This window comes from Melozone crissalis, unplaced genomic scaffold, assembly GCF_028551555.1.
Source record: "Melozone crissalis strain CALT ecotype California unplaced genomic scaffold, PUWL_Pcris_2 ptg000007l_1, whole genome shotgun sequence".
Taxonomy (NCBI): domain Eukaryota; kingdom Metazoa; phylum Chordata; class Aves; order Passeriformes; family Passerellidae; genus Melozone; species Melozone crissalis.
Window position 1 is genome coordinate 19,976,102 of NW_026535785.1, and position 22,767 is coordinate 19,998,868.

Below are 22,767 nucleotides of genomic sequence, written 5' to 3' on the forward strand. Positions count from 1 at the left end.
TTCTTTTTGTTGTTATTGTTTCCTGAGGACAAATAAAATCCATATTATATCTGGACAATTCTTTAAAATTTAGAATTTTTTGTCTCACCTCTGAAAGAAAAAGGCAGTAACTGGTTTTGGCAGGGTAAGTTGCATTTGCAAATTGGCTCACCTTGTTGGCAGCAGAACTGCATTTTTTCTCATCAAAGCTGCTCATCAGCTTGAGTGGGGAGAAGGCACAAAAGGATGAGAGAGGCTGGTAGAGCTCTGATGGTTTGAGGATCCAATGGTGCAAAGAGCTGGAAGGTGAAATACCTTTTATTGAGTTCAGGGTCATTAGGGAAAGGGAGTGTGTGCCTGAAAGCTCAGTTCTGTCAGCTGTATTCACCTAGTAAAAGGTGTTTTCCTGCACCTGTGTGCGTGGCCAGTGCCAAGGGATGGCAGCTCTTTCTGTTGTGGCCCCCAACTGCAGAGTATGCAAAGTGAGCTGCATTGAAATGTGTTCTCCAGGGCTCAGTTTAGGGGCTGGTCCTGGTTAACATCTTTTTTGATGATCTGGATGTGGGGATTGAGAGCACCCTCAGTAAATTTGCAGATGCCCAGTTGGGTGGGAGTGTGGATCTGCTGGAGGACGGGAAGGCTCTGCAGTGAGACTTGGACAGACTCAATCAATGAGCCAAGGACAAGGGCGTGAGGTTCCACAAGGCCAAGTGCCACATCCTGCAGCTCAGCAGCCGCCTCAGTGTGACCCAAAGTGTGCCCGAGGGGGCAAGAGGCCCATGGCACCTGGGCTGGATCAGCAGCAGCGTGGGCAGCAGGAGCAGGGCAGCGCCTGCCCCTCTGTGCTGGGCACTGCTGAGGCCACACCTCAGTGCTGTGCCCAGCCCTGGGCCCCTCGGGAAAAAGGACATTGAGGGGCTGAGTGTGTCCAGGGAAGGGCAGCAAGGCTCATGAAGGCTCTAGAAAAGGTGCCCCATGAGGAGTAGCTGAGGGAGCTGGGTTGGTTCAGGCTGGAGAAGAGGCTGAGGAGGGACCTCACCGCCCTCTCCAACTCCCTGATAGGAGCGTGCACTGAGGGGGGGCTGCTCTCTGCTGCTGGGCCTGCACTGAGAACCAGAGGAAGTGGCCTCACATTGAGAGGAAATTCAGGTTAGATTTTAGAAAAAATTTTTCACTGTTCAGGTGTTCAGGCCTGGGAATAGGTTGGCCAGAGAGGGGGTGGAGTTGCCATCCCTGGAGCTGTTAAAGAGGTCTCTGGATCTGACCCTGGGAAATGGTTTAGTGGTTTAGCGTTTGCAGTGTCAGTGCTGGGCTGATGTTGAACTGACGGTTTTAAAGATCTCTTTCACCTCTGCCGGTTCTACAACTCCAAGCGCTTCCCGCCCGCCTGAGGGGAAGGCTCAGGGCTGTCCCGAGTCCAGGGCCGGCCGCGCCTGAGGGGCTCGGGCGGCGCTGCGGCTGCGGCGGCTCCTGAGGGGCCGGGCCGGGCTCTGCCCTCAGCTCCGCGAGATCCCAGCCCTCAGGATAAATAAAATAAATACAGTGAAATTTAAACCGGCGGGGCTCCGCTGTCCTTCAGCCGGACAATCCCACCGCTCAGCTCCGCGAGATCCCTCCCATGAAACAGAGACCTTGTCCTCTAATCTCTGGAGCGTGGAGGGTGTGCAGTTGCTAATTAGGAAAAAACAAACAGGTATCTACATTTCTGTGCTGCAATCACAACTGAGAGGTTTGTGTAAAACTGAGGGGGTGTGTGGGAGAATGGATAGTAAGAGAAGAGAGGTAGTGCTGCAGGCAATCTCACCCCTGACAAGGTGCAGCTGTGTAAAACAAGTGTCCATCCTTAAGGGAAAAAGGAGCACGAATGCTGAAGTGCACTGACCAATGCCCAGGGGGTAAAAGGGCACACAGGTGTTAGCATAAGGCAAAAGGGTATAAAAGGCTGTACTGGGGAATAATAAAGTGCTGATGCTCGAAGGCATTCATGGTGTTAGTCTTGGGTTCTGTGTCAGGGCTATGGGGCTTTGTAGTGTCCATTAATATGGAATTGTTTTTTAAGGCATTCATGGTGTTAGTCTTGGGTCTCTGTCAGGGTTATGGAGCTTTGTAGTGTCCATTAATATGGAACTATTTTTTAAAAAAGCAGAGACTTATACTGGTGAAGAACCCAGAGTTAATTCAATGAAAAAGCTTTTTTTTTTTTTTCCACAGCATCATTGTGAAAACTGTTTGTAGGAACTATAATTGCAAGTTCACCTCTTGTAACTGCAGCGTATATTTCAAGTGTGTTAATATTTATGTATAAATTTAAGTTTTATAGAAAATGTTATTTTGCATTAAATTATTGGGGCTGTCCCTCAGCGTACTAAATATAATAAATATTTTAAAATGTTAATTGGTAAAATTTTAGTGTTTTATATTTTATAAAGCTGAACAGTTGTCTCTGAAATTATATGATAACTCATTAAATGTGAACAATGCAGAAGAATTGGATGTGCAAGTCAGAAAGAGATGTCTGCAAGACTACTGGAAGAAAGCAGAAGAAATTTTACACAGAATAAGCTCAATTGAAAAACAACACAATGAGGTTGGTCCATTTACCAAAATAGTATAAAACTAATCACATCTTTCCAGAGTTTAAGGAGAAAGCCAAAGTAAATCCTTAAGATAATTTCCATGTGAGCAAAAAACCCAGGAAAAAATGTTGGATTTGTGTGAAACTACAACCTGCAGCTTTTATCAGTATTGTAGATCAGACTGAGTTACAGGTGTGCAGAGAATGGAGGCATCTGTATTGTATGAAGTGCTCTTGTTTATTGTAACCCCAGATTTTCTATGAGATAGAAAAAGAAGTTGAATTAATTTTTAATTGCTGGATATTCAAACCTATAATTTTAATATTTGCATGCATGAAATGCTCAGGGTTGTATGGCTGTAGGAACTGATTGACAGATCTGCCCCAAAGGGTGGATATTATACATTCACTGGAGTAACAGCATGACAAAGCCAGGGGCAGGGCTCAAACTCCCTCCTCTTGCAAAAAGCAAGAGCAGCACACCTTTCAGCTAAATACAGGATAACCCTTTTGGCCATGCTTCACATGGCTTCCATCTCTTCTTTCTCGTTCTGGAATGATTCTTCTGAAAAAAAAAAAAATCAGGGTTTTTTTTGGAGAGGACCTGTCTGCACTAAATGGGAAGGCATGAATTAGCATCTTCAGCTTTTAAAGGGAAACAGCTGTTCTTGTGTATTTTCCAGGAAATCCATCTTTATTAAGATTTTGATACTGCAGCCACTTAACACTGATTTAAATTGCTGGGCTTTGAAACAGTGAATAATTCCCACTGATCTCAATGGAAACTTGAAGTGATCAGTGATGACTGCTCCCAAAGATCCTATTCCCCATTTTATCCCGAAATGAACCATATTAAACTGACTTATTCAGTGTGGCTCTAGAATACTAGTGCTATACATAGAGAAATATGTGGACCTGACATAGGTGCCTTTATCACCATATTTTAAGCATGCATAAATATTTACAGAAAGACTCTTCAGAAAGCACCAAAGTCAGTAGTTCAAGCAACAATCTCCTTTGTAAATCTGCAATTTCCTTTAACCAAGGGTTTTAGTGTGCTTTTCTTGCCTGTGTAATTTGCTGCAAATTGCCATTTAAGTATTTTCCTTTTCCTTTCCTTCAGAATGCTTTAGTAGCAGAGGTAAGTAATGACTGAAGGAGGTGTGGAATGACACAGATTTTTTTTTCTCCCTTCTTTTCAAAATAATACATATTACATATAATAATTAAGGATGTTACTGTGCTGCCAGTAACATCCTTAATTATTATATGTAATATGTATCCTCTAATTTTATCCACTGACAGTCTGGATTTCCTTTCAAACTTGAAGGATGATTTATTTTTTTATCTCTTTCAGGACATTATTGAGACTGGCAGAACGATGAAAGCTCTGCTTTCACAAATAAAAGACAAGAAACCAAGGGTGGTAAAAGGTATATTCTTGTAAGGTGTAAGGATAAAGCCCCTAACTAACATACTCAAAACATTTGGGTGAATAGTCAGTGTATGCTGACAGGTGCTTGTTTTGCTTGAAGTTTGGAGTGGGAGGAAGCAAATGCAGGAAGTAATCCTTATCCAGCTGCTGAAAAATTAAGTGTTAAACTGGGAAATTTACCTCTGCACTACCATCTTCACTGCTCAAATTATTAAAAAAAGGTTTTATGGCTCTTTCCATGTAGTCCATAAAGTCTGATGCATTCCCTGTTTCTTACTTGATGTTTGAAGGAAATTCATCTCTTTCCATAGGTTTTCTAACACCACCTCAGTTGCCTCAATACTAGAATGACAACACTCTGAAGATTTCTTAATACCCTCAACCACAGAGGTTTCCAGAATCTAAGAGTCTGTCAGCACTGGGAAGATGACTTCAAGTAGCATTCTAGATCTGCTTTTAGTAGATCTCTAAAGAAATTTTGTGGAATATCCCTGTGTGTGTCAGGTAACCACAATGCTTTACAATTACAGTTGCTTTAAGCATCAGTTCTTCAGACAGTCCTTCTAGTGACTGTCCACGAGGTTCTCAGTTTCTTCTGAAGTGCTCAGGCAAAGCAAGAATAGATGTAATTTTGCAGAAGAGATTTTCCTTTTCTCCCTCCCTCCCCACTCAAATCATTACCAGCCACTTGGACATGCTTTCCCCTCTGTGCTGTTTTATGTCCATTGCTGCATGGAAGGGCAAAGAGCTGAGACACAGGACTGAAGGGAGCTGAATACAAAGTTGAGCCACTCAGACATAAAGCCAGTCAGACCAGAGCCACTCAGACCAGAGCCTTTGCCTCTCCCTGCAGTACAAGGCTGAACACCACTTCTTTCTGTGCAATAATCTCACTGTTTTAATTTAAGTGCACCATTTGAGACGCTTATGAGAAGGTGTGGCAGAATGGGAGTCTAGAGCTTAGAGCAAGGCCTTTTAAAAACCAACCTTCTCTGCTCTGCCTTACAGCCTGCTCCTTCAAAGGACATGTCAGAGTCCAGGTAACAGACCAGACTGTAAATATCATGTTTTTCTCAGGGTTTCTTTTCCTATATTTTCCAAAACAGTCCTGCAATTTCACTTCAGGCAGCACATCTGACAACTGGCCCACAAGTTTCATGAAGGCCAAGAGAAATGGAGAGAAACTACATAAAAAGCTAATGACCAGGTATCCTGAGACCTCATGACCACCTTGTTCTTTTCCCCTGGTTGGCCTGAGTGCAGGTTTAGCTCTTCGATATACAAATTTAACTATTTAGATAGCAAAACCAGATCAAACCTTAACGGTGTTTTGCTTTGCTTTGACCCTAGAGGACATTTGTTTTGACTCCACATTATTAAACTTGTTTCCAAACTGAAAAGTCCTGCTGAATCACAGTTCATCTACTTTCACTCAAGTAAAATCTCACTCCGTGTCTCCTCTCCCAGGACTAACTCATCACTAGGTTTTAAACAATTATTATGTTAATAAAAATCATTCTCTTAACTCCTTAATTACATTACAGACATGGGAATGGTTTAGATTCTAACCTCTGTCATCAATTTACAGCTCAGATTCTTAAGAAAGCACCCTGAAGGAGATGATGCCTATTCCTCTCAGCTCAAGTATGTGTTGAATCCCAACTGTGCATTTAAAAGCTACTTACACCACTGAAGTTTGAAAAGAACTGTATTTTCTTACTGAGCCAGGCTTTGAAACTCCAGGTAAATTTGTGGTTGGATATGCTCTTGACACTAATGACTACTTCAGAGATTTAAATTGAGTTGGTAATGCAATATAGGTGCATTAGAAATGTTTGTGCTTCACTGTTTCATAATTCATAATTCTACTCCACAAGTCTCATGGCTCAGCCTTGCTGCAGGACATTCTGAACCCCCAGCATTGGTGAGCAGCATACAATCTGCGGCCCCATCTGAAAATAAAATAACTTGTAATTTGACTTTAATTGGATATTTGTCTGTCTTAGCTCAATCCTATGTTGCTCTTCTGTTACCAAGTCCTTAAAGCAGCCGTGCAGGCACTCTGTGGGAAGGTTTTCCACACACTTCTGGATAACATGGCTGTAAGATCTCTCTTCCCTTATTCCATGACAGCTTCCTTAGGCTGCACAGAGTAGTTGACTTAGAAACATCATAAATTAATAGGGTTGGTCTTTTTTCCTGCCTTTGTTTTCAAAAGTACTTACTTAATTCTGGTTAACTCAGAAAGTTTTTCATTTCTAAGTCTTTATACTAAGACAAACCAGTTCTGCTGAAGACACAATCAGTCTGTGCTATTGCTCAGTAGCATGAAGGTGTATGCAGTAATTTACAAACCTAAGTTCTTTAGAATATATAAAGCTATATATTACAGATAAACTTGGAAAGAATATTAAAATCTCGAGTTTACTGCAAGGAAACTTGCAACAGTTATGGTTCTAGTGGTTTTTTATTACAATGCTGGGAATATAACTGAAAATCAGTCTTGCATTTCATTTGAAGATAGAGGTTGATAAATATTGTTGGGTTTTTTTCCTTTTAGCACATCTGTGTTCTGAATGTTATGAATAAGAAGCTTGACTAGGCCAATATTCAAGCAGCAATCAATTTATTATTTAATATGGTAAGGTATGAGCAGTACAGCGCTGGGTACAGTGGGGGAAGTTTTCCCTCCAACTGCACACTGATAATTGATGGTTACAGGTATTTATAGGGGTACTCATCAGCTTTTTTTTTCAACAGTTTCTATTTCCAATATTTACTCATCAGCAATTTTTATTCCAAATTATTACATCACAATTCTATACACTATTGTGATTTTAATTTCTCAGGATGTATCTCGAAGGATTATCCCCAGATGGTGACGGTCCAGTTTCCGAAAGAAGAAAGACGAATCCCATCTGGTGGGGTCCAGCTCCCCAGATGTGTGTCCACCTTTTAATTGCAGAGACTCTAAATCTCATAACAGTGATGTCCAGCTTCCCTTTGGTCGAAACCATAAACCCTTGAGGTGATGTTCATCTTCCTTTCTCAAGCTGTTTTTCTCTGCTTCAATAAGGCATGAGATAAGCATATTTCCTTTATATATATTCCAAAGCTATAGTTTCAAGGATGCAAGTAATATTCTAAAATTATACTTCAAAAGGTTGTTATTGCAGAGCTTTTTATGGATTAAATGCAGGCAAAAAGCAACATCTTTAACACTTTAATTCCAATGCTCCTAAATCATCTAGGGTTAATTTGCAAACAAAAGATAGGTTCAAAGGCCTTTTTCCATGCTTTAGTCTCCTCAGTAATTATTAGAATTCACAGCTCTCCCATTGTCGGGGTCCACACATTTCGCATTCACAACTACACACATCGCCTGTTTGTACCTGACACGAAACACAGCTTTGTATTTCACATGAAAGAGAATGCCAAAGAGAAATACAGGATGTGATCATGTCAATCTTCCGGAGCACTAATTCCTGGCTGCTGATTAGGTGATCAACCATGACACCAGGAAATTAATTCTGCTCCTTGTGTGTCCCTAAGAACCAGAAGCTACATCTTACTGCCCAGGACCTGCAGCTCGCCGGTTCCCTCTTGTACTATGCGCTGAACACCAGCTGTTGAGCCCCTGGCTTTTTCCCGTTGTGGAGGAGCAGCCCGGCGCTGGGGGCAAGGGTCTGGCGACATGGAGCTCTGCCACCGCGCGCCGCCACATTCCGGGCCCCGGAGCGGATTCCGGGGCTGGAACGCGGGGGCTGAGGCCCGGCCGGCGTCACCGGCGCGGCCCGGCCCCGACAATGGCGGCGGCCGTTGCCGGGGAACCGCGCCGCGGCCACCGCGGCTGTGACGGCGCTGCCGCCTCAGTTGCCGCGGAGCGCGCTCTGGGCTGCTCGTTCGCAGCCTGGGGCTCGTGAAACGGCTTCATTAGCGATTCGCCAAGGGGCTTGTTCACAGAGATTGTCTCTGAGAGCGAGTCCTGACCCCGCAGAGCGTTGGTCTCTGCGAGCAAGGAGTCCTGAACTCGCAGAGCGTTGGTCTCTGCAGCGTGTACTGAATGTCGTTTGAAGGTAAAGATTGACTGAAGTTGTACTTTTTGGTTTTGTCTCTGTGCTCTGAAAGAGAATGCCAAAGGGAAATACAGGATGTGATAATGCCAGTCCTCTGGCGCAGCAGTTCAGTGGCGTGTACAGCTAAATGGATGCATTATATGGTCGCCTGATTGTGCTTTTTTTTTCCACTGAAGAAGTGCAGAATTTCCTATATATACTAGTTTATACCTTTTTTTCCTATAGTGATTACTTAAACTGCTTAAAGGTGAATGAGTTCTGTTCAAGTTTCAGTGGGTTGTTATGATCTAGTTATTAAAATTATTAGGGAGATGCCCCAGAATTAAGGTGCAAATGAGACCATACGCCAAAGTTAGTAGTCTGGATTTTATGTAACAGTAAATGTGAGGAAGAGAGAGAGAGAAATAGAGAAGGGTGTTGGGGAGGGGCAGAGAAATAGAGAGTGACAGATTAGGTAGAAAGTAGAAAGTATCACCATTGCATGGATCTCACTGGCATACCATTAAATCCTCTTCTGGTCTTCTCTGCGGTGAGGTCTGGCAAAACATAGGACTCCAATGGATTCATGCAGATTTGGGCAAGGTGGGACTGCCCAGGTACCTTCCTGGGCTGGGGCAAGTTGGACTCTATCTCTTGCTACTTTCAAATAATATAAAATTTTTAGCACCAGTATGTCCTTTGAGTCTGCCATGAATTGGGTTGTGGATTTTCAGATCTGCTGTGTTTCTCTGCATGCCATGCAGTCATTTGGTGCAAGGCCTCAGGAATGGCTCTGGGGGCACTCTGGAGGTCTCTGCTGGGTTATGACACCCCCTCAGCTGCCCCTCATGGGAATGTCCCCTGGATGTGGCCTTCTGGGGCTGGGGGCTTTTAGAGCTGAGCCAGTTTGTCTGAGGGAGGATGGGTGTCCACTGCCCCTTACCAGAGGTTGTGCTACACACCCAGAATTTCCTCTTTCCCCCTCTGTTGATGGGAGTTTTGTGTGCCAACCTGGCCTCAGCAGACCAGTCTGTGGTATGACTTCCCCAGCCTGAAGGCAGACACAGCTGATTTTCAGGACAGCTGCTGGGTTTGGCTTTCTTGTGGATACATTTTTCTCCTGTAGCCTTGTTTACTTCTCCCCAGACATGAGACAATAGTGTCACCTTGATCTTGCCTCAAGTTCCCTTAGGTGGCTTAACTCACAGTCCCAAGTTCAGCCAGGAGGCATTTTCAGGGAAGGGTTGGCTTCATTGGTCACAGCTTCTTTATTCAGTTTTGTCAGAATGGGCAAAAAGTCCTTCCTAACAATATTTAAGCCATTAGCCATAACATTCCAGTCTCTCACAAGTCCTGTGAGGAACAGCTGAGAGAGCAAGGGTGCTTTAGCCTACAGAAGAGGAGGCCCACTCTAGCTATTTTTAAAAAATATTTAAGCTATAGCTTTCTCTGTTCAAACTATTATTAATGTTCAGCTTTTTAGCTCCAGGTTTCAGTATGATCTAACTTTGAATTGCACAAGGTAGCCATATAGTTCAAATAAAGCCCAACTAGAGGCCTAACAATACTAGCTACTTATGCCAAACAAGCACTCAACTACTTTCAAATGATATAGCATTTTTAGCACCAGAATATGCCTTGAATCTGCCATGAATTGGGTTCTGGATTTTCAGAGTTCCATTGTTGCTCCTTCCAGTTTTGATGAGGCATTGTCTCATCTGTGACATCATCCATTCAAAATGGCGGCTGAATTGCCGAAGAAGACATCAACACCTCGTCTTTTGTCCAGGGAAATGCTGAAATCTTTTAGTGTAAGTATCCACTGGAAACTCTCCTCGTGTCCCTGCTCTCCCTGCCCGTGTTGTCCAGCAGTGCTGTGAAGCTGCAGAGCCCCTCCCCAGCCCTTTGTGCCGTGCTCCTGTTGCTGGGGCTGTCCTGGTGCAGTAGGGAACACTGTGGGATGTGTCAGGGACAGCCCAGCGCCTTGCCTGGCTGTGCCAGCAGAGCCAAGTGAAACCAATGTACAGCTGAAGCCCTGAGCATGGGCTTCTTTCCTTCCCCTTTGCCACAGCCATTCCTTCTGCCAGGCTGGGCACTCACCTGTGCTGCTCTGACCATCCTGCCCTTGGGCACCTGGGAGTGTGGTGGGGGGGAAGCTCAAACTCTGCCCAAAGCCTTGAGAGCCACGGCTGGTCCCAGCTGGAAGAGCTCCCAAAGCAGCTGTTCTCTCCCAGCTCCTGTGTGGGCACAGATGCAGCCCTGCAGGCAGCGCTGGATGGAGCCAGGGCCACAAAGGTCCCTTGCTGTCTGCAGCTCACTTGGCTGAAGATGCCCCACTGCTGGGGCTCTGCCAAGGAGATGCCTCTGTTTTCTTCTGTGGAGGGCTCTGTCAGCCCACACAGAGAAAACAACAGGGACAACTAAAACCTGGACACATTCCTGTGCACCTCACTCTTGGTACAGCTTTGTTTTCTTGCATCTCTTGGACTCATCCAGCAGCGATATCTCCTTGCTGTGAGTTCTAAGCGTTGTGAAGGGATGGAGTTCAGGCAGTTCTGAGAGCTCCTCCCCATTCTCTGGAAAGGTCACTGCCTCAATCCAATGAAACGTAAGAGGAAACAAATGCCCAAAGAGAAGAAACCCCCAACCATGTCCCATCCAGTCACGGAGAAGCTGATGGAACAGAGCCACATGGCTGGAGTATGTGTATTGCATGTCTTATTGACTGATGCTAAGTATTTCAGCAGGAGACTTCCAGGGCTTCCAGGACTGTCCTAGTGGCTGTGATCACAAGTTATTCACCAGTGCCACTTGTTCAAGAAAAACCTTTCTGAACAAGCACATCTCTGAGGCTCTAGCTGGTGTATTTTTGCCTTTCAGCTGCTTCCCTCTAAGTTCCTGAGGGAGAAGTTTCTCAGCACAAAGAAGGAGGCCAGTCCTGGGAAGAGTATTCTGCCCAGAATTGGCCCATTTCTAGACAGGAGCGAGACTCGTCGAAAGGTAGCCTTTTCCTGTTCTTTTCCTTTCTGTTTCACATGAAGTTTGAAGAGGGTGTGTGTTTGTGACAGGCTTGCCTCCAGCAAAATACCTCAGTGTCCAGGTCCTGCTGTCATTGCAAAGTGCTGGGAGTGGTGGACTGGGAGTGCTGATCTGCACTAAGGCAACACAGATACCCTCTGCTGAAGCTGCTGGGGTGTGCTGGAGTGCAGCTGCCATTGCTAAAACAATGGGAGGAAGGCTGGGGACACAGAGGCCCAAAATTGCCCTTTGCCATTCTCCTGCTGAAGGAGCCACCTCTTGCTTTGGTGTGGTCACCATCAAATGCTCGGGATCACAGGATTCCCTCCAGAGTGGCAGCATTGGCCTTTGAAGGCCAAGGATCTGCAGGAATTACTTCAGATTGAACAAAACAAATTCCATTACTGCTTTGGGCTGGAACAATGTGTTGGACCCTGACAGGGTGTTAGATTTTGCAGGCTGCCAGATGTCCAGGGGACTGGCCCTGGGCAGAGGGGAATGGATGTGCTTTGTCTGGATCAGTGCCTACTCAGAGGTGTGTTTAAAGCTGCTTTTCTGGCAGGACTAGCTCGGTAAAAAGCACAGTCCAAAGGGGTAGGTGACTGAGGTGGGCGGTTGAGCAGGAAATTGGCAGCAAGAGACACAGAACACAATCCAGGTAAAGGATTGTCCTGGAGAGGAGCCTTGGGAACACCTCAGGGAAGGGCACAGCTAAGGGACAGTGTGCTGCAGCCACTCCCTTCAGCAGAATGTGTCTGCTGTGAAGTCACACAGGAGACCTGCTTGTGTCTCTGCAGTGACAGCAGTGTGGCTGGAGAAGGCAGACAAAGCAGGGCAGAGTTTTCTCCAAGCAATGTCTCTGCTCCAGAAGCATTTGCTGTTGTTGCCTCATCATTCCAGATGTGCCTCTACAATGGTATTAAATAAGATAGCAATAAATACAAGAAAGCACCCATTTAAAACACATGGAAAAAGGAGATAACAACTCTACTTTTACCCAAGTCACTGAGAAAACAACTGAACCTTATCCTCATACAGCATTCACCTCATTTGTCTTTTTATTTTTGCCTTTCCCTCTGTTTGAAACACACTAATTTTTAAGTACAATCAAAGGGGACAAAATCATTGACACAAAAGAAAATGGTTTATTAGTAATGATTCAGCTGAGCCAGGCATGTCATCCTCCCCGAGAGCCAAGCACACACACACACCCCCTCTGAGAAAATGGCAATCTTTGTATCCCCTTTGTACCCGGCTGGGGCGGTCCCTGTGCCCTTTGCCACTGGATGGGCACTCAGGAGCTTCCATTCTCTACTGAGCACCAACTTTTCTGTCCCCTCCCCTCTCATCCTCCTTCCTTTCGGTCGGGTCTTAATCCCCGTCCCTCTCGCTGCAACACCCAACAAACCAACCTGAACAAATCCAAACCACAAATAACACACAGAACCAGCAAATTCCATTCTTTTGCTTAATAACCTTTTGGCTTCAGCCAAATGTCCTCATCTCTCACACGTACTGGTACTGTTCTCTTCTCACTGATGTCTAAGTTCTAGAGCAAAAAAGGTATTTGCAGTTGTGTGGGCCTGGGTTTCCCTCTCTCAGAGTAAAGGACATCCCAAAATTGTTTCCCATAGAGTCTCCTGTATATTCATGGGTTTTACTTACTCCATGAGTGCTCAGTCAGTGCCCCAGAGCTCTGTGACCACATGGGCACAGGGCTGTGTTTTAGGAAAGTGCTGCCTGGCATTCTGGAGACAGAAACCTGGAGAAATCCATGCCAAAAGAGCAGCTTGGCTTGAGCCTGCTCTGTGTGGCCCAGCAGCTGTGGATCAGCTCAGAGCAGCGGTGGGTGAGCCACTGTTTGCCCAGTGTGGGCTGGGCAGACGTGCTCCCCCAGAGTCTGTACTTCACTGGGGATCAGTGGAAGGGATCCTTGATGAACCTTCCTCCCAGCAGCTGAAGCTCTCCCTCCTCTCTCTCGCCTCTCCAGTCGTCAACAGGTGCCCTGAAACCGAGCTTGTTTGAGGTTTCCCCACCAGAGATGGTATTTGAGAACATTGTCGCTCATGAGGTTTATGAGATGGCGCTGTCTCTCATGAATAAGGACAAGGTAAGTGCTGGGACGTGAGGCTTTAATACTGTGCTGGAAGAGGAGAGTGCTGTCATTCCCCCAGTGTACAGCAAAGCAAGTTATCTGCTGCAGCACATGCAGAAGAAAATGTCTCAGCACCTTTGTTCTGCAAGATGGTGGAAGTCTTCCTGTGCTGGGAATTGTCCCCAGATTTTGGCCATGTGTTGATGGTATCTATGCCAAAGGAGTTTCCTTCTCTGGAAAGCTCTGCATTGATAGGAATGTTGAGGCCTGTACAGTTCTTACCTGCTCTCATGCTTTGCCTCGAGTCTGTACCACATCCTGTATCTTCTTGGTTAATCTTGGCTCCTGGTAGGAATCTCTGCCTCTCTCAGCCACTTTGGCTCCCTCTGTGCAGCTCACAGGCAAAGCTCAGGGGCTGAGCCTTCTGCACTTTAGGCTGGAATCCCTTCTCATTAATGGCATTGGCACTGCAGGAACCATGTTCTGCAAGAGCCCTGCAATCAGACTGAGGGAATAGAAGCAGTGGGAGGCCTTTAGGTGCCACTTGAGGCTCCTGCTCAGCTTCATCCAGCTCTGCTCAGCTTTTCCAAAAGCAACACGGTGCTCTGCTTTCCCTTTGCAGAAGCACAGCACATCCAAAGCCATGTGCTCCTGGAGGTTTGCACCTTCATGTGAAGTAATTGTGATTGTTTTGTGGTTTCTCAAGAGAGCTGAGAGGGAAAAAGTTGTAAAAGGTCAGCAGTTGTGTTCCACTGTAAAGAGGACAACTCCTTACATTCTGAATTTCAGTCAGAGAAACATTTTCTCAAGTGAGGCTTGTGCCAAGGGTGGAGTGGTGAGAGGAGACAAGAGGGAGTCCAAATCATCTGGTTTAGACTTTTGGAGAGCATTTTGGTGCTCAGGGGTTGATGATATCAGTGTGCTAGAAAATGCATGTGTGCTGTGTCTATGAACCCCACAGGGCAGAACCTGGCCTGCTGGCTGCAGGCAGGAATGCCCAGCAGCCCAGCTTGCCTGCACAGGCAGCAGGAAGCCCTGGAGAGCCAAGATTGGCTTTTCATACTGGAACCACACTGTCAGTCAGTGCTGGTCCTGTTTCTCCAGGCAGAAAATGCCTTTGAAGCCCAGAGTCAATAGGCACAGCCTGTCTGTGTTTCTGTCACTTTTGGCAAGCTGATTGCTTTCATGATTTTATGATTCCTCCTTCCTGCTTTACTGCCCATTTAAATTCTCTTTGTCATCTCCTTGTTTTAGGGATTGTCTTGCTGTGTTCATTCCTTCTTTTGCTTTTCAGGTTTGCTTTTATTCCCAGTAAGGCCACAGTGTTTGGTCTCCTGTCTTGCTGCTCTGCCTGCCTGACTCTGTCCCCAGAAGGTCCCTACCCAACCCTGATCTGCTAGAAGGGAATTTCTCCCTTCCCCCACAACAATGGGCTGGTTTGCTTTTAGGTAGCACATTCCCCCTCTGGAACATGACAACTTCATGGCTGTGTGCAGGCAGAAGCCAGCAGGTTTTTTGGCCTTGTTGAATATGCAGGTGACTTGGTTCAGGTGCTGTGTCTCCATCCTGCTGGTGCTGACCTGCTTGGCCCTTCCTTCCCAGCAGGCACTGCCCTACTGCCCCTGGCCAAAATGCTGGAGCCAGAGAGAAGGGGTTCAAGTTCAGCCTTGTGAATGATGTGCCTGTGCCTGCTCAGCTGAAAGTGCTTTGGGAAAGGCGCCAAGGAGGGATGTCACCAGGGCACGGACAGGGCTCCTCTCGTCCTGTTTCCACAAGTGGCCAAGTCATCATTTCCTGTCTTTGCTGCAGTTTCCTCAGGTGGTGAAGGTCTCCATGGAGAGCTCACCTTACTTCCAGCTCATGAGCTCCAACAACGCGTACCGTGTCGTGCTGCCGGGCGCCTCTGTCCCTGTGCGTGTCCGCTTCACCCCTGACGAGAGCAAGGTGAGGCTGGAGGAGCCAAAGCACACAATAATCTCCACAGCCATTGTTTTCCCTGCACTCTGGCTCCAGCCCATTGCATGCTGCGAGCTGGGCTCCAGGTGTGGGCAGGCAGCCTGCAGCAGCCAGTCACACCTTGGCACTGCTGGCAGGCACTGCAGCCAGGCCTGACAGGCTCTGCTTCCCCTCCCTGCACATCCCTGAGCATTGCCAAGGGAAGATGCACAGGAAACAGGATGAAAAGGACAGAGTAGTGTTGACAGATGTTCAGCCATCTCTAGGTCCAGTGGAAGGGGTTTCATTCTGGTGGAAAACACCAGAGGAACAAAGAGGTCAGAGAGCTTTCCTCCTTCCTGACTGACAACAGCTTCCCTGCCTGCCCCTGGGCTGGAGCAAAGCCGGTGCTTTTTCACTCCCTCTGTTGTGCAGCCTTGCAGCTGTGCTGTCCCAGAGCACAAGTGAGCATGGCACAGCTGCAGGGCCAGGGCAGAGGATGTGCTGTGCCCGTGAGCCCGGCCTGGCACAGGCACACTGGGCTCTGGGTGCCCTTGGTCAGCAGCAGGTTGCTGAGCTGCAGGGGACTTGGACACCTGCCTGCAGGAGCTCGTGTAGGGCAGGTACAAGCTGCAGGCAGAGCTGTGAGCCCAGAGCCCGTGGCAGTGACACTGCTGGGGCTCTGTCTTCATGTCTGTCCCTGTGCTTGCTCTGTCAGCTGGCACCCATTCCGTGCCAAAGGTGCTTTTGTGGGGAGGTTTGCACAGCAGTGCTGAGGCCCTGGCAAGTCTGATCTCAGTGCTGGCATCATCTAGAGGCTTGTTTATTCAGAAGGGTTTAGGACATGGCATGGAAGGGAGGAAGCCTTGCAGGGAAACAAAGAGAGGCCCTTTCCAACAGCATCCTGCAATCTCTTAGCACTGTTCTTCTCCTGACTTGGTTGGAACAGGCAAAGTTAGAGGGGAGTTGTGAGCCAACTGATGTTTCTGCACCAGGCCAGAGGTGCAGGATGTCTTTGGGTGCAGCTGTTTTCTCATCTTCCCTTTGCTGCTTAGAGTCAGTTGAACACTTTGTCCTATTCTCAAACAGTGGGAATATAGAAGCCTAAAGAGCAATGTCCTCTGTTCCCCAGCTCCATGTTGCTTAGAGGGGGCTTAGGAATTCTTTAACATCATTAAAGTTTAGAGTAGAAATGATGGTGGCCTAGGGCTGTTATCTGTATGACCCAAGTGACACAGGAGCTTAATGCCACAGAGACAGGCTTTGCAAAGTGCACTGATGTCTTTAACATGTGACGTAGTAGTAGAACTTCGTGTTCATTTGAGGGTGCAATAGGTAAATTGATGCCCTTGAAGAGTTATAGAAATGGTTTTTCTTCTGCCATGGGGATGGCACTAAATGCCCTGTGCTGAGCCAGTTTCTTTTCCTGCAGGATTATTCCCACGAGTTCGTCTGCGTCACTGCAAGGGAAAGGATCGTTGTGCCAATTGTGGCCATTGGTGCCCGAGCTGTGCTGGACGTCCCTGCCCAGCTGGACTTCTCCAAGTGTCCAGTCAAGCACAGCACCCAGCAGACTCTGCTGGTGCGCAATGTCGGTAACCTGAAAGCTCGGTACCAGCTGAGCACGCAGAGGTGAGGCAGCTCATCTGTCCCTGTGCAAACACCTTTGGGTGAGAGCAGAGTTGGGAAAGAGCATTGCAGCTGCTGCCCTGCAGCCTGGCTGGAAGGGAGCAGCGTGGATGGCATCTGCTCTCACTTTCAGTGGCCTTTGGGCTTTCTCTGTCCCAAATTTCCTGGAGGGTGCTGGAACATGTTAGTAGCTGCCTTGCACCCTCCTGAGCACAAGCAGCTTCTGAAATGCCTACTCACTACTGTCAGCCAAATAGACCCATTCTCTGGGAGGACACAAGCACGTGGCTTTCCAGTGGTCCTCTCATGAGATGCCCAACATGAGCTGTGCTGCAGGCAGCCAGTGCAGTTCCTGTTACTTAAAGCTGATCTGATTACCCTTGTCAGCTGAGGGCATCAGTCACCTCTTCTGTTCCATGATGAACCTTTGAAAGGCAATTTAAAATTTCAAACAGATGATTTAAATCTCTGAATAAGGTTGTGCCCCTTCCATTGAGATTTCTTTTTAAATACTCTGAAGTTCCTGTGTTTCTGCTGTTTTTTCTTTTTGTTTTGTGTTAAATGTTTGCCAAAAGATCATGTACTCTTCATTGGGAACTTTGATGAAGGTTGAGCTCTTGTGATGCCTCTCCATATACCACATGCCCATAGGGACATGCACAGATCTATAGGAAATAGGAGACATTTAGTGAATACGTGAAAAGCAATTGGGCTGATTTAGAAGGTAAAAGTATAGAATAACTTTTGCTGGAGGGGACCTCTGGAAATCATCTGAGCAGACACACTGCTCAAAGCAAGAGCAGTGTCTGGGGATTGCAAGGTGCCATTGGGAGACATGGACCTGTCTTTAGATGCCACACAAGTAAACAAACATACCAATGGACCTAGTTAAAAAGCAGGTGAAAACAACCTATTAAAACCCCCTCCATATCTTATCTTTTCTGCCTGTCAGGTGCAGTAGTGATTCATTGAGAGGATGGATCTAAGAGGATGAGAAGTATCTTAAGGAACAGCTCACAATTAACAAATAAAAGGCCAAAATTTAGCTTGCCAGCCCCATCTCTCAGCAGTGGTTTTCATTTGGTTATTACAGTGTCAGGGATGTCTCCTTCACAGCTCTTCTAGCTGTGGGCTCAGGGAACAGTTTAGTGATGCTGGCTGAAATTCAGAGGAGTAGAGCTTGTGTCCTTGGGTCTAGGGGAGCCAGGTGTGTGTGAGAGATGAGTGCTCCAGCAGGAAGAGAGGAGTCTGGTGGGTACAGCCCAGGGACGGAGGAGATGCAGGGACTGAATTGGAGTCAGTTTTTCAATCCTGACGACTGAGTCCTGGACTTGGCTGGATCCTCTTCTCCTGATAATTTGAAAAGAAGAAGACACCTTCTTTCTCAGGCAAGCCCTGAAGTCACCCCCAGGAATGTTATTCCCATCCAGCCACCTGAGGGCGGGAGCATGGGAGCATGTAAACATGGGGCAGGAGTGGGAAGGGAATGGAATGGAAGGTAGTGCTGAAGCCTGGCCAGGGATTCCCTAACTGGCAGCTTCTCTGTTCTGATGAAATTTCTGACCAAAGACTAAGAACAGAATGCTGTGCCTTGCCCCCAGCAGGCCCTGATCCCCCCAGCCCCAGCAGAGCTGCAGCAGTGCTGGCATCAGTCCCGGGGCAGATGCAGGAGCACGAGCACTGATCTGGCTCTTGGGCTGCTGGGGCCTTGTCTTTCCTCCCCTCCCTCCAAAGTCTCACGTCCAGCACATGAACATTGCTGGCCCAAGGCTTCTCCATCAGCCAGCAGTGATGTTCTCACCAGTGGCAATGGGAACAGGTCAGCCCATAATTACAGCAAGAGGTCCTTAATGAGCAGAATCTGAAGCAAGTTCATCAGCTGTCACTACTGACATGAATAAAATTCAGCTTGCCAGATGTTCTCTTTGGTTTTGGGTGTGATGCATTCATCACCAAAGTCCCCAGAACACACTTTTAAGTGACAGATTGACCAGCAGCAAAGCACCAAGGCCATGGCTGTAGAAGTGCACAAAGCCCAGCAGCTGCTGGGCAGAAACACATTTCCCCTGAGCTGTCCCTGAGCATCAAAGCACAGAGTCTTGTGCTTGTCAGGCAAGAGCTGTTTACCTGGTGACCAATCCTGATTGCTCCTGTTAAATCCAAAGTGCACCAACACATCTGCATCATTATTTCCAACACATTGTACAGAGTTTGCCTGCTGGGCCAAGCAAACAGTTACCAGCCTGCATGACAACCCAGAGTCCCAGACTGCATAGCTGGTAAATACAAAGAAACCTCCTGTTCTGCTTCCTTGATGTGCTCCTGCTCATGGTGCTTCATTTAGCTGGGATTGGACCCTTCAGACTGTAAATGGCATCCTCCTTTTGGGTCTTGTTTCCATGCCACTGTATTGCTCTAATCTGCTGGTGGTGTTGGTGCTTGGCACCAGTGGACGGTGGATGGGAGCTGACTCTCACTGTCAGTTGATCATCCCACTGCAAAACTTTCCTACCTTCTCTCTGTGAGTTCTGACAGGCAGCTCCTCGCAACAATGACTCCTTTCCTCTTTCCTCCTCCTTCCTGTCCCTCACAGCACATACTAACCCTTGCTGTCCCTAGCACGACCACCTGACCCTTACTCTTCATAGCACAGCTGAAAAACTCCAACTCTCCTCTGCACCAGCTAATCCGCTCTTTTATAACACCCATCCTTATTGCACCATCCTTACGGGACACAGCGGTGACCTATTGAGGGCAAGGCTGTTCCTACTCTTTGGTAATTAGTACAGCTGCAAATCCTCAGGGGTGAGATTGCCTCCTGCACTATCTCTATTCTCTTACAATCCATCCTCCCACAATCTGCACTCTATTTGTACTCTTTTAGAGTTTTGACTGCTCCTTTTCTTAGAGCAGCTTTCATTGAAATGCTGATAAAATGTGCCCGTTTTAGGCTAAATCAGCATGTTTTCAAGGCAAAATAAACCAAAGAACTACACTACAAATTCAACAGTAATTATTCCTCGATCTTCAAGGAAAAGTTCCTTCTCCCTGTCTGATTCCTAGGCTGTAATCTCACAGAATAGGTAGTGCCCTAACATTTGCATCTCTTGAGATGCGATTTATAGGCAGCAGGAAAAGAGGAATTCCTTAGGCAGTAAGTGTCAAGTTGTGCATGCAGATAGCTCTGAACCCTCTGTGTGCTCTTCACAAACCATTCTCTGATGGGATTGCTGGCAGTGGAACCCTTGAGGCTCATTGCAGAGAGCTGGATGCAGAGTATGGGGGAGCTGAGGTCATTTTACCCCCAGGATCTTGTGAGGGCTGGATCTTCTCAGCAGTGGCTCAGTGGCTGTTTGTGATCCTGTCCTGTCTTCTGCTGCCTGTGCTTGGTTTGCTCCCTGCTTGCCCAAGGGAGCTGCAGTGCAGCAGGAATCTCATGGCCAGGTGTCCCCAGGCCTGACCCCTCTCTCTGTGTTGCAGTCCTTTCTCCGTGGTGCCAGCCACAGGAACTCTGGGCGCTGGTGAAACCCTGCAGGTGACAGTGACATTTCACCCGCTGACCAAGGGTGACCATTGCAGCCTCCTGAGCTGCAGCACAGGTGAGTGCTGGGCCCTGCAGGGCACAGGACAGTTGTCCACCATGGCTCCCTGCTGTCCATCCCCTTCATTCCCTCTAGAGGTTCCTCCCTGTTCCAGATTTACCCCAAAAAAACCTGAGAACTCCTTGGTGTTTGGGGACTTGATAAAACCCCCTCTAACAGGGGATTTTTGGACTCCTGTTTTGCTGGGAGTTGCTGAGTGGAGGGAGGAGGAACCCTAATTCTCCACTACCATGGGGCTGTGCCTGGGTGAAGTTTTATTTTATTCCTGGGCAGTGCTGTATGAGAGGTGTGAGGTTTCCATCAGACTCTCCAATGCAATGGAATTTTGCACACCTCTGTCCCATATGCTGCTTCTCCATTGGCTTGTCACAGACCCTTTTTCTATGTTGCCCTCTACACATAAATGTAGTTTCTGCCTAATAACATTTTCAGGCCCTCGAGTTCCTGGCTGGTGACAAGTCAAGACAAAGTCTTCCTCATCCCCATTTCCCAGGTCGTTCATGCAGTTGCAGACCTCTCACATCTATCTCCCATTTGATTTCTAGACTGAGGAATCCCATTCAGTCTTCATAAAGAAGCTGCTCTGTACTTATTAATCATTCCTTTGTCCCTTTTTTATTTAATTTGAAATACTCCAGCTTGGTTTTTGAAATCACAGCAATATAAAATATTTCAAGACTGATGTGGCTGTGGGTTTGGACAGGAAATGATGATAATTTTCATGGTGTTCAGTTTGTAGTGGTATGTCACATTGCAGAGCCAGGCTGGCTGTGTTTCCTCACCTGTGTCCCCTCCTGCTGTGGGCTGTCACTTCACTTGTTCCTCTGGGGCTCCTTTTGCTGCCCACCTGCCCCCAGGCATATTTGCTGGTCAGCAAGAAGGGATCCAAGGGATCAGGAGAGACAGGAGTCTCCTGGGATGCCTGGGGAGAGCCTGAGGCAGGACTGAGCAGGGCTTCTCAGCCCTGTCACCTGAAGGACTTGGATGCAGAAATCAGAAATCCTGGTGATCTGAGTGGGTCACCAGAGCACATGGACCAATCTCCCTGTCCATCCTGTCACCTTGGGGCCAAATCTCCACAAACACTCTCAGAAATAAGGTGTTTAAGGAGCTGCCCAGGGCATCCCCACGCTCTACACACACAGAGCTGTCAGGATGTGATAAACGGACTGATGCACAGAGCTGCTAATGCAACTAAAAGCTGGGACACCTTCTTCTGTGCCCTGTGGTTTGCTCTGTTCCTTGTGCTTCCATCAGCCAGTGAGCTGAGCAAAGACTCTCCTTTGCTTTGTTCCAGGTGAAGAAAGAATCCACACAAAGCTCTATGGAGAAGCTGTAGATGTCAACGTTGGGCTGAGCACAAATATCGTGCACGTTGACACCACCTACATCACCACATCTACCCACAGAACCGTGTTCATTGAAAACAGGAGTAACATCACAGCCCACTTCCAGTGGAAGGCTTTTCCTACTGAGGAACGTGAGAATGAAGTGAAGAGGAGGTTGGTTTGAAAGATACATTTCAGTAAGATATATGGTCCAGGACTGAAACTGATGTGTGGCCTCAGGGGGTGTTGGTGCTTTTGAATGGTTTAGGCCAAGTAAACCATGCCTGGCAGTGGGGTGTGTCACCCTGGGCTTCAGGAGCTCAGCACTCAGCATTCCAGTTCCATTTATACTCCAACCAAGGATGGCATTTTGGGAAGGAAAGGTTGGCTGCAATGACTGGATTTCCTCAAGTTCTAATTGGGCTTTTGCCTCTCTAATCTTTTTCCTACATGACCAACATCCTTAAACAGTTCCTGAGTTGCTAGCCCCTCTTTCCAAAGGTGACACACCCTCTTTTTTTCCCCTTAGTTCCTTCAAGAGCTCCTTGCCCATCCAGGCTGGTTGTCTTCTCCATCAGCTTGTCTTTCAGCACACAGAGACAGTTTGTTCCTGTGTCTTGAAGACTTCTTTCTTGAAATATCTCCATTCTTCCTGGACCCCTTTGTATTTAAGGGCTGTTTGCCAAGGCACTCTCCAAATCAGTGTCTTGAACAGGCCAAAGTCTGCCCTCCAGGAGTCCAGAGTGGAAGTTTTGTTGATGCCCCTCCTTGTTTCACCAAATATTGAGAACTCGATTATTTCACGGTCACTGTACCCCAGACAGTGGTGAACAGATCAAGTTCATTTAGGGAACTAAATTCCCTAATTTATCATTAGGGGATCTCCTGGTGATATCCAGTACCTGGACCCCAGGGAGGTAGCTTCCCTGTGGAATGGATCTGGTCAATGTACAGGGCCCTCAGTTCCCCTTAGAAGGGAGTCACCTACTACCACCACCCTTCTTGTTAATACTTGAGGCTGTGATCTGTCTGACAGACCAAGTGCAACTGGGAGACTCTCCAGACAGAATTTGTTCCTTCATCTGCCTGACCCTCTGGAGGCAGGGCCTCATACCT

General features: G+C 47.2%; 1 protein-coding gene across 1 annotated transcript in view; it reads left to right on the plus strand.

Annotated features, from left to right (window-relative positions):
• Positions 1 to 7,906: 7,906 nt before the first annotated feature.
• The window catches only part of LOC128951058 (hydrocephalus-inducing protein-like), a 78,088-nt gene continuing 63,227 nt past the window's right edge, over positions 7,907 to 22,767 (plus strand). Inside the window, exons 1-8 of the mRNA XM_054296213.1 lie at positions 7,907 to 8,065; positions 9,741 to 9,855; positions 10,925 to 11,044; positions 13,053 to 13,172; positions 14,967 to 15,101; positions 16,525 to 16,724; positions 20,202 to 20,320; positions 21,621 to 21,825. Of these exons, the coding sequence (XP_054152188.1) occupies positions 9,784 to 9,855; positions 10,925 to 11,044; positions 13,053 to 13,172; positions 14,967 to 15,101; positions 16,525 to 16,724; positions 20,202 to 20,320; positions 21,621 to 21,825 (971 nt within the window). The 5' untranslated portion in view covers positions 7,907 to 8,065; positions 9,741 to 9,783. The remainder of the gene's footprint in view (positions 8,066 to 9,740; positions 9,856 to 10,924; positions 11,045 to 13,052; positions 13,173 to 14,966; positions 15,102 to 16,524; positions 16,725 to 20,201; positions 20,321 to 21,620; positions 21,826 to 22,767) is intronic.